The sequence below is a fragment of the Pelodiscus sinensis genome, chromosome 4 (genome assembly GCF_049634645.1).
Source record: "Pelodiscus sinensis isolate JC-2024 chromosome 4, ASM4963464v1, whole genome shotgun sequence".
NCBI classification, from domain to species: domain Eukaryota; kingdom Metazoa; phylum Chordata; order Testudines; family Trionychidae; genus Pelodiscus; species Pelodiscus sinensis.
The window spans coordinates 22,237,623-22,251,494 of record NC_134714.1 but is presented as its reverse complement, the minus strand read 5'-3'; the positions used below and the strand labels follow the sequence as shown (position 1 = coordinate 22,251,494).

General features: G+C 39.5%; 1 protein-coding gene across 8 annotated transcripts in view; it reads left to right on the top strand.

The window, feature by feature from the left end:
* Window positions 1-13,872, top strand: part of WDR20 (WD repeat domain 20) — an 85,759-nt gene that overhangs the window by 45,972 nt on the left and 25,915 nt on the right. For 7 of the 8 annotated variants that reach the window (XR_003088743.2, XM_075926548.1, XM_006119985.4 and 4 more), the window contains exon 3: window positions 3,881-5,164. The exons of the other annotated variant lie outside the window; for it this stretch is intronic. Coding sequence is in view for 6 of the 7 variants with exons in the window: in XM_075926548.1 (XP_075782663.1) it covers window positions 3,881-5,164 (1,284 nt within the window). In the remaining variant the exon portion in view is untranslated. The remainder of the gene's footprint in view (window positions 1-3,880; window positions 5,165-13,872) is intronic. 8 annotated transcript variants of the gene reach the window in all.

Here is a 13,872-nt window from a genome sequence, read left to right as displayed (position 1 = left end):
GGCACCATAAACTGATTCAGGAAATGTTTGTTTTTACAGATAGATTCCTTATTGAGTATATTAATGCAGAACTTTGAGTCATTCATTTAAACTACAGTACAGAAATATATTTCTACACCTTTCAAAAGCAGCTACACCTTCAAGTGCCCCTCAAAACTTAGCTGTTCCTAATGTAAACAGACCTGCAACCTTGAGGGTTAAGAGGTGACAATTTGTAATCACTTACTAAAACTTGTGCACCTGCCGTTTTTGTTACCTTATGTCATATGTCCCTCTGTCTCATCCACCTATTTTGTCTTATCCTCATAATTCTTAGTCCAAAAATCTTATAATCTGTATCTGTTGCCATAAAAACCATAGCATAAATACGATGTAATATGGCTGTGGTCTTCAGATGTTAATATAATATAATTTTGAATAATATTTAACCTGGAGATGGGCTCTTTAGCCCTCTGAGCCACATTAATAGAGCAGTATGAGAGACCATCCATTGTGTCATCTCAGTACTTATTCCATGTCTAGAGGACAGATGTGGCCTCTGGCAGGCAGGGTTGACCCAGTTTCTAAGCATTATGCTTTGAGTAATTTTCTAATATTGGACCCACAATAGAGGCATGATTGCCCATCAACAAAACAGGCACCACAAATAAAATGAGCAAAGAAGCCAACTCTTTAGTTCACCATAAAAATAAAAACTGCTATTTGAAGATGCTTGTTATTTCATGAGAAATTTGCTAGATTATGTCAGTGGTTCCCAACCGCTGGGCTGCGGCATCTCTGGGGGCTGGGGCTAGGGTGCACTGCGGCTGTCGGGAGAACCGTGTCCTGCCCCACCTCTCAGCCAGTCAACGCCGGGTGGGGTGAGGGGGTCTCATCCCGGCCATGGAAGAGCGCTTCCCTGGGAAGGGCTGTGCAGGGAAGTCCTCTTCTGCTGCTGGGAGGAAATCCCATGCTGCATGACCCTCCTGCTGCGGAGTGAACTGCTCTTCTGCTGCCAGCAGGAGACCTCGTCCCTGCCCAGCATTGGTTGGCTGGTCACGTGTCTCCCAACAGCCATGGTGGGAAGGGAGGCACTAGGCGCAGTGTGCTTCAGCCCCCAGAGCTGCTTCCATGCAGGTAGCAATGCAGGGCTAGGTTGGGGGGGGGGGGCAGACATTGGGGGCTCCAGGGGCAGGACTGGGGATGGGGGGGGGGGGGGGGACTCCAGAAGCTGAGCTAGTAGTAGGGGGGAAGTTATGGGGGCAGGGCTAATATTTGGGGCTGGCACCGGGGGGAGGTTCTGGGGGAGTTGGTTGCAGTGAGGCTCTGGAAACAGGAGGCTGGTACTGGGAGGTCTGGTGGAGGTGCTCTAAAGAGATGGGGGCTGGCACTGGGAGGCTGACACTGGGGGGGTTGGGTGCAGGGGACTCTGGGGTCAGTGGCTGGCACTGGGGGGGTAGTGAAGGGATGTGGGGGGGCTCTAGGGCTTAGAGCTGGTACTGGGGCATCGAGGTGCTGTGCTTTTGGTAAACTGGCAATGTTATTTGCATATTCATTGTTTGCATAAATATGCAAATATTATCAGTCTGCTAAAAGTCTGAGACTGGGTTTGCCAGTCCCCAGTATCAAATAGGTTGGGAACCACTGAATTATGTTACTGTTCTGAATATTCAAATACAAAATTATTTTAACTCCTCTTTTCAGTAGTACATAAGAAACACAATGGTGAGTACTTGACATACAAAGTTTGGCTTTCACCCTCAGGTTGACAGCAACAGAAGTATTTCAAAGCGTAGCTTGAAATTTCCATTTAACTGCTGCTTTTCAGTATAGTAGACATATACCCAGAGGCTATGTCTACACTACAAAGTTTTTGCGGAAACCCAGTGGAGCGTCCACACCTCAAGCACATTTTTGCACAAGAAAATCGACAGAACAGAGGGCTTTTGCTGGTACAGTAGTTCCTCCCCATGAAAATAATTCCTTTTTGCGCTACAGCTCTTGTGCAAAAAGGAAGGTGTGGACACTCCAGAGGGGTTTTTGCGCAAGAAACCCCTATCAGAAAAAGCACAGGTGCTCTGATGGCCATTTTGTGAATGGTCATCAGAGCTTTCTTGCGCAAGAGTGTCCACAAAAGGCTTCTTGTGGAAAAAGCTCTGCAGTGTAGACAAAGCCAAAATGAATATAATTGTCTTCTGCCTCATCCATCAATTCACATTTTTTCCTGACAAATAGCTAAGTGCACTCTATAGGCAGTTAGTCCCTTGGGGTATGCCTAGACTACAGGCTTTTGTCGACAGAGGCTTTGTCGACAGATACTGTCGACAGAGCTTCTGTAGACAGAGTGTTTAGACTACATCCAGGTCTGTTGACAAAGCAAGCCGCTTTGTCAGCATGGGTATGTCTACACTACCCTCCTAGTTCGAACTAGGAGGGTAATGTAGGCATACCGCACTTGCAAATGAAGCCCGGGATTTGAATTTCCCGGGCTTCATTTGCATAAGCGGGGCGCCGCCACTTTTAAAACCCCGCTCGTTCGAACCCCGTGCAGCGCGGCTACATGGGGCACGAACTAGGTAGTTCGAACTAGGCTTCCTAGTTCGAACTACCGTTACTCCTCGTTACTCCTCGCTGCTGCTGCGGCTTTGCTCCCGGTGTCCCTGGTCTGCTGGAGACGGTCCCCAGCAGACCAGGGACACCTGGAGCAAAGCGGCAGCGGTGTCCCGCGCCTCTGAGGCTTTGCCAGAGCAAAGCCTCAGAGGCGCGGCACCACGCCGCTGCTGCCGCTTTGCTCCGGGTGTCTCTGGTCTGCTGGGGACCGTCTCCAGCAGACCAGGGACACCTGGAGCAAAGCCGGGGAGGCGGAGGGGTCCTGCGCCTCTGAGACTTTGCCAGAGCAAAGCCTCAGAGGCGCGGCACCCCGCTGCTGCGGCTTTGCTCCCCGTGTCCCTGGTCTGCTGGGGGGGGGGAGGGGGCGCAGCTAGTCCCCCCCCCCCCCAAGCAGACCAGGGAGATGTGGAGCAAAGCCCCAGGCCTGTGGTAGAGCAGGTGGGGCGCTGCCGGTTGGTCCCGCAGCACCGCTCCTTGGCGCTACTGGACCAACCCGGCAGCACCCCAGCTGCTCTGCCCCCGGAGTCCTGATTCAGCCGCTGCTGATCAGTTTCAGCAGTGGCTGAATCAGGACACCTGGTGCAGAGCAGCTGGGGTGCTGCTGGATTGGTCCAGTAGTGCCGAGGAGCGGCGGCGCTACTGGACCAACCCAGCAGCACCCCAGCTGCTCTGCCCAAGGCGTCCCCAAGTCAGCCGCTGCTGAAACTGACCCTTGGCTGACTACAGGAAGCCCCTGCGTGGGGCTTCCTGGAATCAGCTGCTGATCAGTTTCAGCAGCAGCTGACTTGGGGATGCCTGGGATTCTTAAGTTGAATCTGTATGCAAGTCAGAACTGGCATCCAGATTCAGCAGCTGTTGAAACTGATCAGTTTCAGCAGCGGCTGAATCTGGACGCCAGTTCCGACTCACATACAGATTCAACTTAAGAACAAACCTACAGTCCCTATCTTGTACGTAACCCGGGGACTGCCTGTACTATTTTGAGACTTTATTTCTGCTTAAGTAAACCTCATGTTATGTTGGGGTCTGTAACTAATTGGCCTTATTGAGGTAGCTTCATTATTGAATAAATATTGGACAGGTAAAGAATACATTTTCACAAATCACTTTTCCCTAAATAGTAGTTTCTTCTCTTCCTGTCTATCTTAAGTTCTTTTGCAAATAAGACTATTTTGTAACTATCATGAAATTGGCCGTTTAAAAAATTCAGTAAAATGTTCTATTAATAGATGTAAACTGTAAAATAATCAGGTACTTTCTTAATGCATATCTTGTTCTTTGTTTTTCACAGAGACTAATAGACAAGTCCAGAGTAACCTGTGTAAAATGGGTCCCAGGTTCGGAAAGCCTTTTCCTAGTAGCTCATTCCAGTGGAAATATGTACTTGTATAATGTGGAGCACACTTGTGGTACCACAGCCCCACACTACCAGCTACTTAAGCAAGGAGAAAATTTTGCAGTTCACACTTGCAAGAGTAAATCCACAAGAAATCCTCTACTTAAATGGACCGTAGGCGAGGGTGCCCTGAATGAATTTGCTTTTTCCCCTGATGGGAAATTTTTGGCATGTGTAAGCCAAGATGGCTTTCTTCGTGTGTTTAACTTTGATTCAGTGGAGTTGCATGGTACAATGAAAAGCTACTTTGGGGGACTACTATGTGTGTGTTGGAGCCCAGATGGGAAATACATTGTAACAGGTGGCGAGGATGACTTGGTAACAGTTTGGTCTTTTGTGGACTGTCGAGTAATAGCTAGAGGCCACGGACATAAATCATGGGTTAGTGTTGTGGCATTTGACCCATACACCACTAGTGTAGAAGAGAATGATCCAATGGAATTTAGTGGCAGTGATGAGGATTTCCAAGACCTTCTGCATTTTGGTAGAGATCGAGCAAATAGCACACAATCTAGGTTATCAAAAAGGAACTCTACAGACAGTCGTCCAGTAAGTGTTACATATAGGTTTGGTTCTGTAGGCCAAGACACACAACTCTGTTTGTGGGACCTTACAGAAGATATTCTCTTCCCTCACCAACCTCTTTCACGAGCAAGGACACACACAAATGTTATGAATGCCACAAGTCCACCTGCAGGAAGTGGTGGAACTAATCCAGGAAGTAATGGAAACAGTATCACAACACCTGGTGGAAACTCAGTACCCCCTCCTCTTCCACGGTCAAACAGCCTTCCACATTCTGCAGTCTCAAATGCTGGCAGTAAAAGCAGTGTCATGGATGGTGCCATTGCTTCTGGTGTTAGTAAGTTTGCAACCTTATCGCTGCATGATCGGAAGGAAAGACACCATGAAAAAGATCACAAGAGAAATCATAGCATGGGACATATATCTAGCAAGAGCAGTGACAAACTGAACCTAGTTACTAAAACCAAAACGGACCCAGCTAAAACTTTGGGAACACCTCTCTGTCCCAGAATGGAAGATGTTCCCTTGTTAGAGCCTCTTATCTGTAAAAAGATAGCACATGAAAGACTGACTGTGTTAATTTTTCTTGAAGACTGTATAGTCACTGCTTGTCAGGAGGGATTTATTTGCACATGGGCAAGGCCTGGTAAAGTGGTAAGTTTTAATCCTTAATGCTGCATCAAAGAATTAGAACTTTGAATAGGTAGTTTTCTCAATATATCTGATTATTGGATATAAAATCTCTTTATGCTTAATGTAAAAAGGTTGTTTCCTTAGAGCCATACTTTTGGATACTGCATGCCATATTTCTGAATTATTTGAAGTGTCTTGGGGACCGTTTCTTAGTTGCCTTCCAACCAGAGAAATACTGTGTATCCAAAGTTTGTGTTCCTATATTTTCAAAATTTTATAGTATAAACACAACATGGTAAAGGCATAGATTTAAAAGTGTTCAATCACTAAAGTAACAATATTAGTTATTCACACATTTTTCCTATGCTGCTATTTTCCTGGGTTTTGAAATACTACTGCTTTGAGTATACCATGAAATGCTAGCTTTTTTAGTGTTTAGGTATCTTATTTGAAAAAACACAAGCGTTTTAACACTAACTTCTTATGGATTTCTTCAGTATTAATACATATCTGTCAACTTGTGAGCAAACTTTTCAAACCCTGTGCTGACCATATTAGAAATAATTCATAGTACAATTGCCTGAAATTGTATATCTGTCCTACTGTACTAATGAGACTTTTTTTTGAACCTGTATAAAGGTTTTGATTTTTATAGGGCTCATTATCATGAGAAGAATCATAGCCACGGTTAAAAATCTGCATAAACCATATCATGTTTGGTCCAGTAGTGTCCATTTTACTAGCCAAATATGGAGCAAAACTGAATTTTTTAGCACAGACCTTTCAATCAATCAATCACATCTACCAGTTTACGGTAATTTGTAGGAGTTTTACCCTCTATTGTAAAAGCCTTTGAATCTTGAATATTGATTTTGTCCATTACATGGCATTTTCTTCTTGTTTTTTTTAATGAGCCTAAAACTGTCATCTTACAGCCTCAAGCACCTTCCATGTCAACATAGCTTTAAAATTCTGAGATGAAATACAGTTCTGAGAAACCATTGCTAACCATTGAACCTGCAGCAGGTGCGCTCATTTATGTCTGATTACTTGTGTAAATTATTTGAATATTTTCCTAATTAGACAATATATAGAGAGAGTTCCTTAATGCTAAAACTGTCTGATTCTTTAGAGCCATCTATGGAGCAATAAATTTGTTCCAGAAAACTAAAATGCACTACAACTTATCTATCTTCAGATTTCTGTTGCATGTCTAAAAATGACATGACTATAGAATTAATCCTTTTTAAAAAGAGGTGATGCTAGCTGCTTTGAAACTCCAAGCACATATTCTTAAAGCTCCTCAAGTTTGATTCTGAAATCTCATATTATATGCACACACAGAGAATTTCTTCCACTTAGTATCTCTGCACACTTACTTAGTGGCTAGATCAATTAAGTCTGAACATAGTGAATCTTTCTCTTGATGATATGGGGAAGGGGCATTACTTACTTTAAAAATAATCAGTACATGAGAATCATGTAACTGAAAATAGTGAAACTACATTACAGTGGAACTAGAACATCTGTAAATCAGTACAAGTCACAAACATTCTTGTAAAAGTAACTTTAAACGTGCATTAGTGTCTCAGCTTTCCAGAGAATATTGCCTTTTTGCGTAAATGTTAACCCAGATTGTGTGTTTTCAAATATTTGCTTTTTTTCTTTTAACTAGTAAATTAGGTTTTTTCTTAAACTGCTGAGCGTAACTTAGACTGTTTTTGTGCATAAATGGTTTTGATTTAGAATATATATCTCAGATATTTCAGAGATAGAGTATGCAGTACCCAAAAATGAGGATTTTTGTCTTTGGCTAATATGGAAAACTTTAATTACAGGTAAGTTATTTTCATGCTGAAGTTCTCAATCTTTCAGATTAATATATTGCACACCGATGTAAATGCCATATTGATTAGGATATATTTACTTCCCTAGAAAGATATTTTCAAATGGACTTTGTAGCTCTTTCTTTATTTGCATTTACAGTGAGTTCTTGCTATTTAAAATGTGATGGCATGTTTACAGGGTTTTGATGGGGAAGTATCTGTGCCAGAAAGATAAGCGTCCTTTGGTTTATAAGATAGAGCACTTATTATAATTTTATGCATATTTAATGAGTGGTGAAAGTATAAAAACACTCATGGGAACATGTCACTTCTGGGTTATAGACCACATATTTCTATATTGCCAATGGTTTTATCCTTGGCTAAGTGTCACTTTGGAGTTTAAAGCTGCTATCTTCTGTCTTGCTCCCATCATATGGGTTCTTGACAGTTCTGGAAGAGTACCCTCTGCACCATTTTTTTTTCTTAATTAAAAAAAAATAATCCACTGTTGCCTCACAAACCACCTCATCTGAGTGCCAACCATAACCAACTCAAGGAAAATTAAACTAGCCTGGCAATAGAAAGCGCCTGTACCAGTGAGCCATCTCCTACCTTTCCCTCTCATTTGCCTCCTCTTGTAAGAGCCACCAAAGCACTTACTGTGCAGTCTAAATGACAGTATGCCGTGTATTTGCCACTAATTTACAAAAAGAAGGCATTGAGGCTCAGGTGAAGAGTGGTCTTGCTTAGTTTAGACAGATTGAATCTCTTGTCCACAGTGTGGTCTCCACTGGCCTTGGCTGAAAATCCAGAAACGGATCTTCAGCACTGATTCCATGAGGCCATTATGATGCACTGCCATGCCAGTCTCCCATAGCCTACACTGCAAGCTTTATGAATTACTTCAGTTTACTCATCATACCTTGAGCTTTCTTATTGGCTACATTGTTCTAGTAAAGTATGTGATCCAAACATGCTTCTTTTAAATCATCACACTAACACTTGGTGAAAAGCATTGCAAGGGGTTTACAAAATGAGTAAAACAAATTGGGTGGAGGTAAAGAATTGTTTTCATTTTCTGAAAAAGAATGAATTTTTTATCTTAATTTGATCCCTTCATTTACAAATTTCACTTTCATTTTAGGAACTGTAATACCATCTTACACACTCTTCCTGAGGGTTTGAATTCTGAGATGTATTTTTCTTTCCTTAGTTGAGTAACTGCTATCAGATTGGCCATGGGGATTGCTCCATAGATGGGTCTTAGAAAGTTTCATCTTATCCTTTAACCTGTCTGAAAACAACTTAAATAGGAGAGAATTAGAAAAGTGAAATTGCATATGAATCACATTGCCATTTACTTTAAAACCAAATTATAAGTACTATAGATACCATAAAAATGCTTTATCACTACATGCAAAGGAATTTAATAATTCCTTTAAACTATTTTCCTAGGCATGAATGTAGCTTCCCAAACTAAGTTACTTCAATACAGTACAAAATAAATTTCATTACCTAAATGTTTGATACTAAAATTTAACTTGCTTATCTTGTACAACCACATGGTTTTAATTTAAGGAAAAATTACCACTTATTTCTCTTCTGAGAGCTCAAGGTAAGATTGGATAGAATTCCAAAAAAGTGAAATGGCAACATATATCTGGAAGACTAAATACGTTACCATTTATTGAAACAATGCACATGAAATTTCGAATGTTTTTTATTCTTATTGTACATGAAAATCTTAAGTAATATCCTTAAATCTTCCAACTAGCTACAGTTGTAGTACGGTATGTTTTAGTATGACTTTTTTATGTTTTTGCTAAAAGTACTTAAAGATTCATGTATTATACTTCGGTGAGTGGGGAGACTAAGCTATATGTGAGTTCTTCCTCGGAGGGGGGAAGCATTTTTTCAATACAACTGAAGTTTAATTACTGGTATTTTGAAGTACTGTCATATAGAAATATTTTCATGTGATAACAGCATCTCTGTAAATGCTACAGTAAAACTGAATCATGACTGTATGATTTCAGGGTACCAAGGTAAAATTTGAAGTTTCCTGTAATGTGCATATACTAGCAAACAAAATTGCACATATAGTACTCCCTCATTAGCAGGTTGAATTTATACTAATATACTGGTTTGACTTATGAATAGCGAGGTGTGGCAAAGTGACTTCAGTGAAGCCAGGAGAGATCATAACCCTTTATAAAAGGTCTTATAAGTGCAGGTTTCTGGATTAGGAAATCACACGACTTTTACTAAACACTTGCAGACATGCCATGCTTTGAACTATCCTCTTTTAAAAACTTGGTTATGTGCTTGAAGAGACTGTATAAATCTGCCCCTTTAGTGTCTTAAATCTACTAAAATGATACTGAAAAAAATTGTTGGCCTGCTTATGTTACAATAATGAAATTCATGTCAGTTAATTTACTGTGGCACAACTTAGCTGTAAAAGTTAAACAGTTTTTTTTCCTGCATTTTTACCAATTCTGTATACTTGAGTTTGTTAAAGATTGATATGTTAGAGGTGATAATGTACAAAATTGTATTGACTATACCTTTAGTGAAAATCAAGAGAATTCATATGTATTTCCTTTTTACACTTCCATCTAATTTCTTGACACCTTGAATAAATTTCATAGAGCCTTTCTAACATGAAATATTGTTAAATTAACTGTTGCAATAATTAAGCTTTAATAAGTATTGTTGGTATATTTATAATTTTAAAAATCAAGTTTGTTTCATACTGCTTATTTTTTAGCTATTCTGTTATCACTGTTACAGCTGAAGAACCTTACTAAATACTTGACATTACAGAATTTGCTGAGGTTGTCCTCTGTATACTGACGTTAAATAAAATGTGACTGAATTATAAATGTAGATAATTTTCAATACTCCTTTTCACATCTAAGTTCTGAAAGCTGGGATATAAGTTAGGTTTTTTTCCTGCATGCTATACATGCCTTTTTGAACAGATGGCTGCAGTGAAACATCTAGCTTTTTAGCTGCTATTTTATAACGTAAGGAATTGGCTAAATCATGCAGTTTGAGTAAATATTCAGAAATTGTTCTCAAGTTGATATTAAATCAAATGTGGGATTAGATGTCACTTCCAACTCTTGAAATATGTTGTGACGTTCTTGTTTACTTTTTAAATCCTTAAATATCAGAACAATGTGAAAATTCCATTTTAAACTGATTCAGTAATTCAGACATTGGTACACTAGGATGTCAATATATAACCATCAAGCAGCAGTTGGAATGGAGAATTTTGTCTTTGGACTCTACAGGAGCTCTTTCCCTCTGTAGATTCAAGCTGTGTGTTGGTCACAGTCCTAAATAGACCTTGAGACGTACTATACAAAACTGAGTTCACAGCCCTAAAGGATGTGCTTTAAAAAAGTCAATTCAGGTGCTTCATACCTAGAAATAATATCGTAGGGCCAGAACAGACCAAGTCTGACATTGACTTGGATAGTCAAGTTAGGCTACAATGTTGCCCACTCACTCCCATCAGAGGCGCATGGGAACAGCTGATCAAGGTTTTCCATCCCTTAAACCAGAGTTCAGGTTTATTCACATAAGCATTTAACAAAAATGATATTCTTGAAGTTGTTTCCCAGGTTTGAGCTTTTCTAACAGAGCCTTCAAATTCTCCTTATTTCATTGTATGTAAGTTTTAGAGTCATTATGAGCCCTGGCAAGGAGAAATCAATTTCCTGGTTGGTGAAACTCCCCTGGAGCTTTCTGATGATTGGGGAAGATTCTTCCTTTATTGGATTTAAATTCTTCATGGTCTGGCATTTGAATGAACAACCTTGGTGTGACTGAGCCCGGTAGCACTTTTGGAAGAATGTGGTGAGAGGAAAGGTGAAATCTATCCTGACAGTGTGATGTGGGAATGTCTGTAAACAAGAATGGGTTGCCCTAACAAGTTCCACAGGAATCAGTGGGAACTGGAAAGCAATCTGCCATTCCCTATTCTAGTCATAATGGATACTTTAGTAAAACTCCCAGTTGTAACTTGACTTCTGTTTTCCTTTTTAAATATCTCTTGCACAAACATCCATAAGGAAAGTCAGTGTGATTGTGCTCTAGTCTAATTTGAAAGTTCAGATTTGATTGGAACATTCATCAACTTCACTGGTTTCCATCCATTCACTGTTCTCAGATTGAGAGTTCACATATTCTTGGCTGCTGTAATTTCTACTCAAATTTGCCTGGTTTTTCGGAAGTCACTTTTTTTGACCTGACACGTGACCTAAATCTTGCCAGAAGTTCTAGCGTGAAAGGGCTAGAGAATATTGCTTTCTGTACTGGAGTACTTTATTCCTAAACTAGGTCAAAGCTTCCATGCCTGGGTGGGATTAGGACCCTGCCAGCAAAAGCATACATGCACTTCAGCAGGTCTTAGTGAAGATACACAAAGCAGTTACACTCATGAGGGTATAGTTTGTCCCTTGGACCACAGACACCTTTCATATGTAGGCCAAAGTGTTGAGCCCTTAAGGTATGGTAAACTTACCTCTGGATGTTTGGGGCAAAGAGTTTTTACATAAAAGAGTTTTGCCACACAAGTTAAGGATGGAAATAAACTTCAGTAATTAAATATATGCTAATATATACCAGAAGTAAAATTGCAACTGAATCACTTGTGTTGCTGCCGCATACGTTTACAAGGAATTTTATCCTACTTGTATGTAATCTATACCTCGGCATACTACACTACTTCAGCAAAACAAGAAAAGACAAGTAAATACTTTAGCACTAAACAATTCCCATGAAGCAAATAAATCTTTAAAAAAGGAAACCAAACAAGCATTTTAAATAGAAATTACTATAACATTGGCTTTCCCATAATTTCCCGTTCTCCCAGGCTCTTGCAGTTCAAGGAGTCTTCTGCTACACGATGGGTGTATGTTCAAAGGATTTGCCCTTTTTTAAAAAACATTTCAACGCAAGTTCACAAGTTGATCTTATGACTCCATTAGGAATTATTTGAGCTAGTAAAGAAATTCATGCAGTTTAGTTCCTCGTTTTAACATTTAAAACACTTATCAAGCTACTTGTTGAGGTCTCATTTAAACAAAGTTTTTATCAGTTTAAAACTGTGAGCTCAGATTTAAATCAGTGTAACTTTGTGGATACTTTGATTGGTTTAATTTGCATCTTGGCAGCGCGAGCCTGTCTAACAAGTTAAAAACTGGATGTAGTGTCTAAGTAAGCTTAAGGCCTGATTTACACTGCTGCAGCTTCATGGTGGGTGTATAAAGTCTGAAGATTATCAAGTGGATCATATAGAACCCAGTTACCACCATATGTGTTGCTTCACATTTTTCAATTTCTCACTGAGATACATCAGGTAGAAGGTATATTTTTCTTAATACCTAAATTTCTGCAAGTTGGACTAATCTATTCCTCCTTTGGCTGCAATCAATTTTATCTTCATATTTGTAACTCTGTGGTCACTTTCATCAGCACTAATCTCATTTCATATTCAAGTATTAGCTGAAAGATTTTGAAATTCAGACATTCATATTATTGCAGCTGAGAGCCTGGAACTTTGCATTGTAAATTTGTCTTTGCACATCACTTCAGTCTCAAAAGATATTTCAGAGGCTTTGCAAGTTTGTTCTTTCTGAAGGAGAATTAAAAATCAAAATGCCTTCAGTACCAAGAATTGTGGGTGAGAATAAGTACTCAATGTTTTTTTTAAAAGGCTGTCTCTTTTCTGAATAGAAAATGCAAATATGGCTCATTCTGAACTTGATTGGAATATCTTTAGAGGTCTAAATGCCTTTGCAGGATAGGGAAGGAAAAGCTAAATGAATTTGTTTGAGCATGCTCAATGAGTACAGTATATTATTTCAGACCCATTTATGAAATAATATATGTTCTGGTAAGCCTGACTAGTATTTGATAGTCCAAGAGACCATTGCTGAAACTTGAATTAAAGAACTCTGCAAAATCTTCCCAACAAAAAGACCAGTTTTAACGGTAGGAATAAGGAAACGAATATATTAATTTTGTGCATCTCCCCTCCCGTCGTGCTTTCTGCATTTTTTTGATGCATTCTATGATCTGTAACTTACACATTTTATTTTAAGAAGATTTGGACATCATAACTTCAAAAGATGTCCTAAAAAAGTAACAACTATCAAAACTATGAACTTCTTCCTACTTTACAACAGTGAATGGAGCAAGATGTGAATGTTAAAGCTTAACAGGAATAACATTTTTCCTCTTGTGGGTTATGGATTTTTTTAATTAGAAATAAATTCCTGGTATGAGTGTTTCGTCTTCTATGAATGCTGTTCTAATTAAACAATAAAAAATAGTGTAGGTAATTAAAATGTCACCAGTCACTTTTTTTAATTGGCCCTTGATGCACACTTAGTATTCACTATCTTGTTTACTGAAAACATAGCTTAATACAATGCATATTATGCACCAAAATAATTTTGTGTGCACATGGCAGATTGGAAGTTGCAGTAGGAATCTGAATTTCTTCATACTTTCCAGACTCTAACTTGGAAGTGGGCAACCTGACTCTTGCATTAGCAGGTTTTTGTACTTAATTGCTTTTCTGCAATTTGTGTTTTGTCCCATCTTCTCTGGGCTATCCAAGAGTAGTTCAGTTGCAGCAGGCCATTTTGTCTCCTTATCTTCACTTCTTTGCTTCTTTTCTGCTTGAACGTAAGTTTTCCTCACAAATATTGATCATCGTTGGATGAAAATTCATATTCATATGCATAGTTTAATGGCCTTTTCTTGCTTTGCTTATATGTAAGAAGACCTACATAACACAGGTTAAAGAACTTCACCTAGTAACTTCTGCATCAAACCCATAATTTGTTTGACCCTATCGCTTCAAAAAATATCCAGTCTCAATTT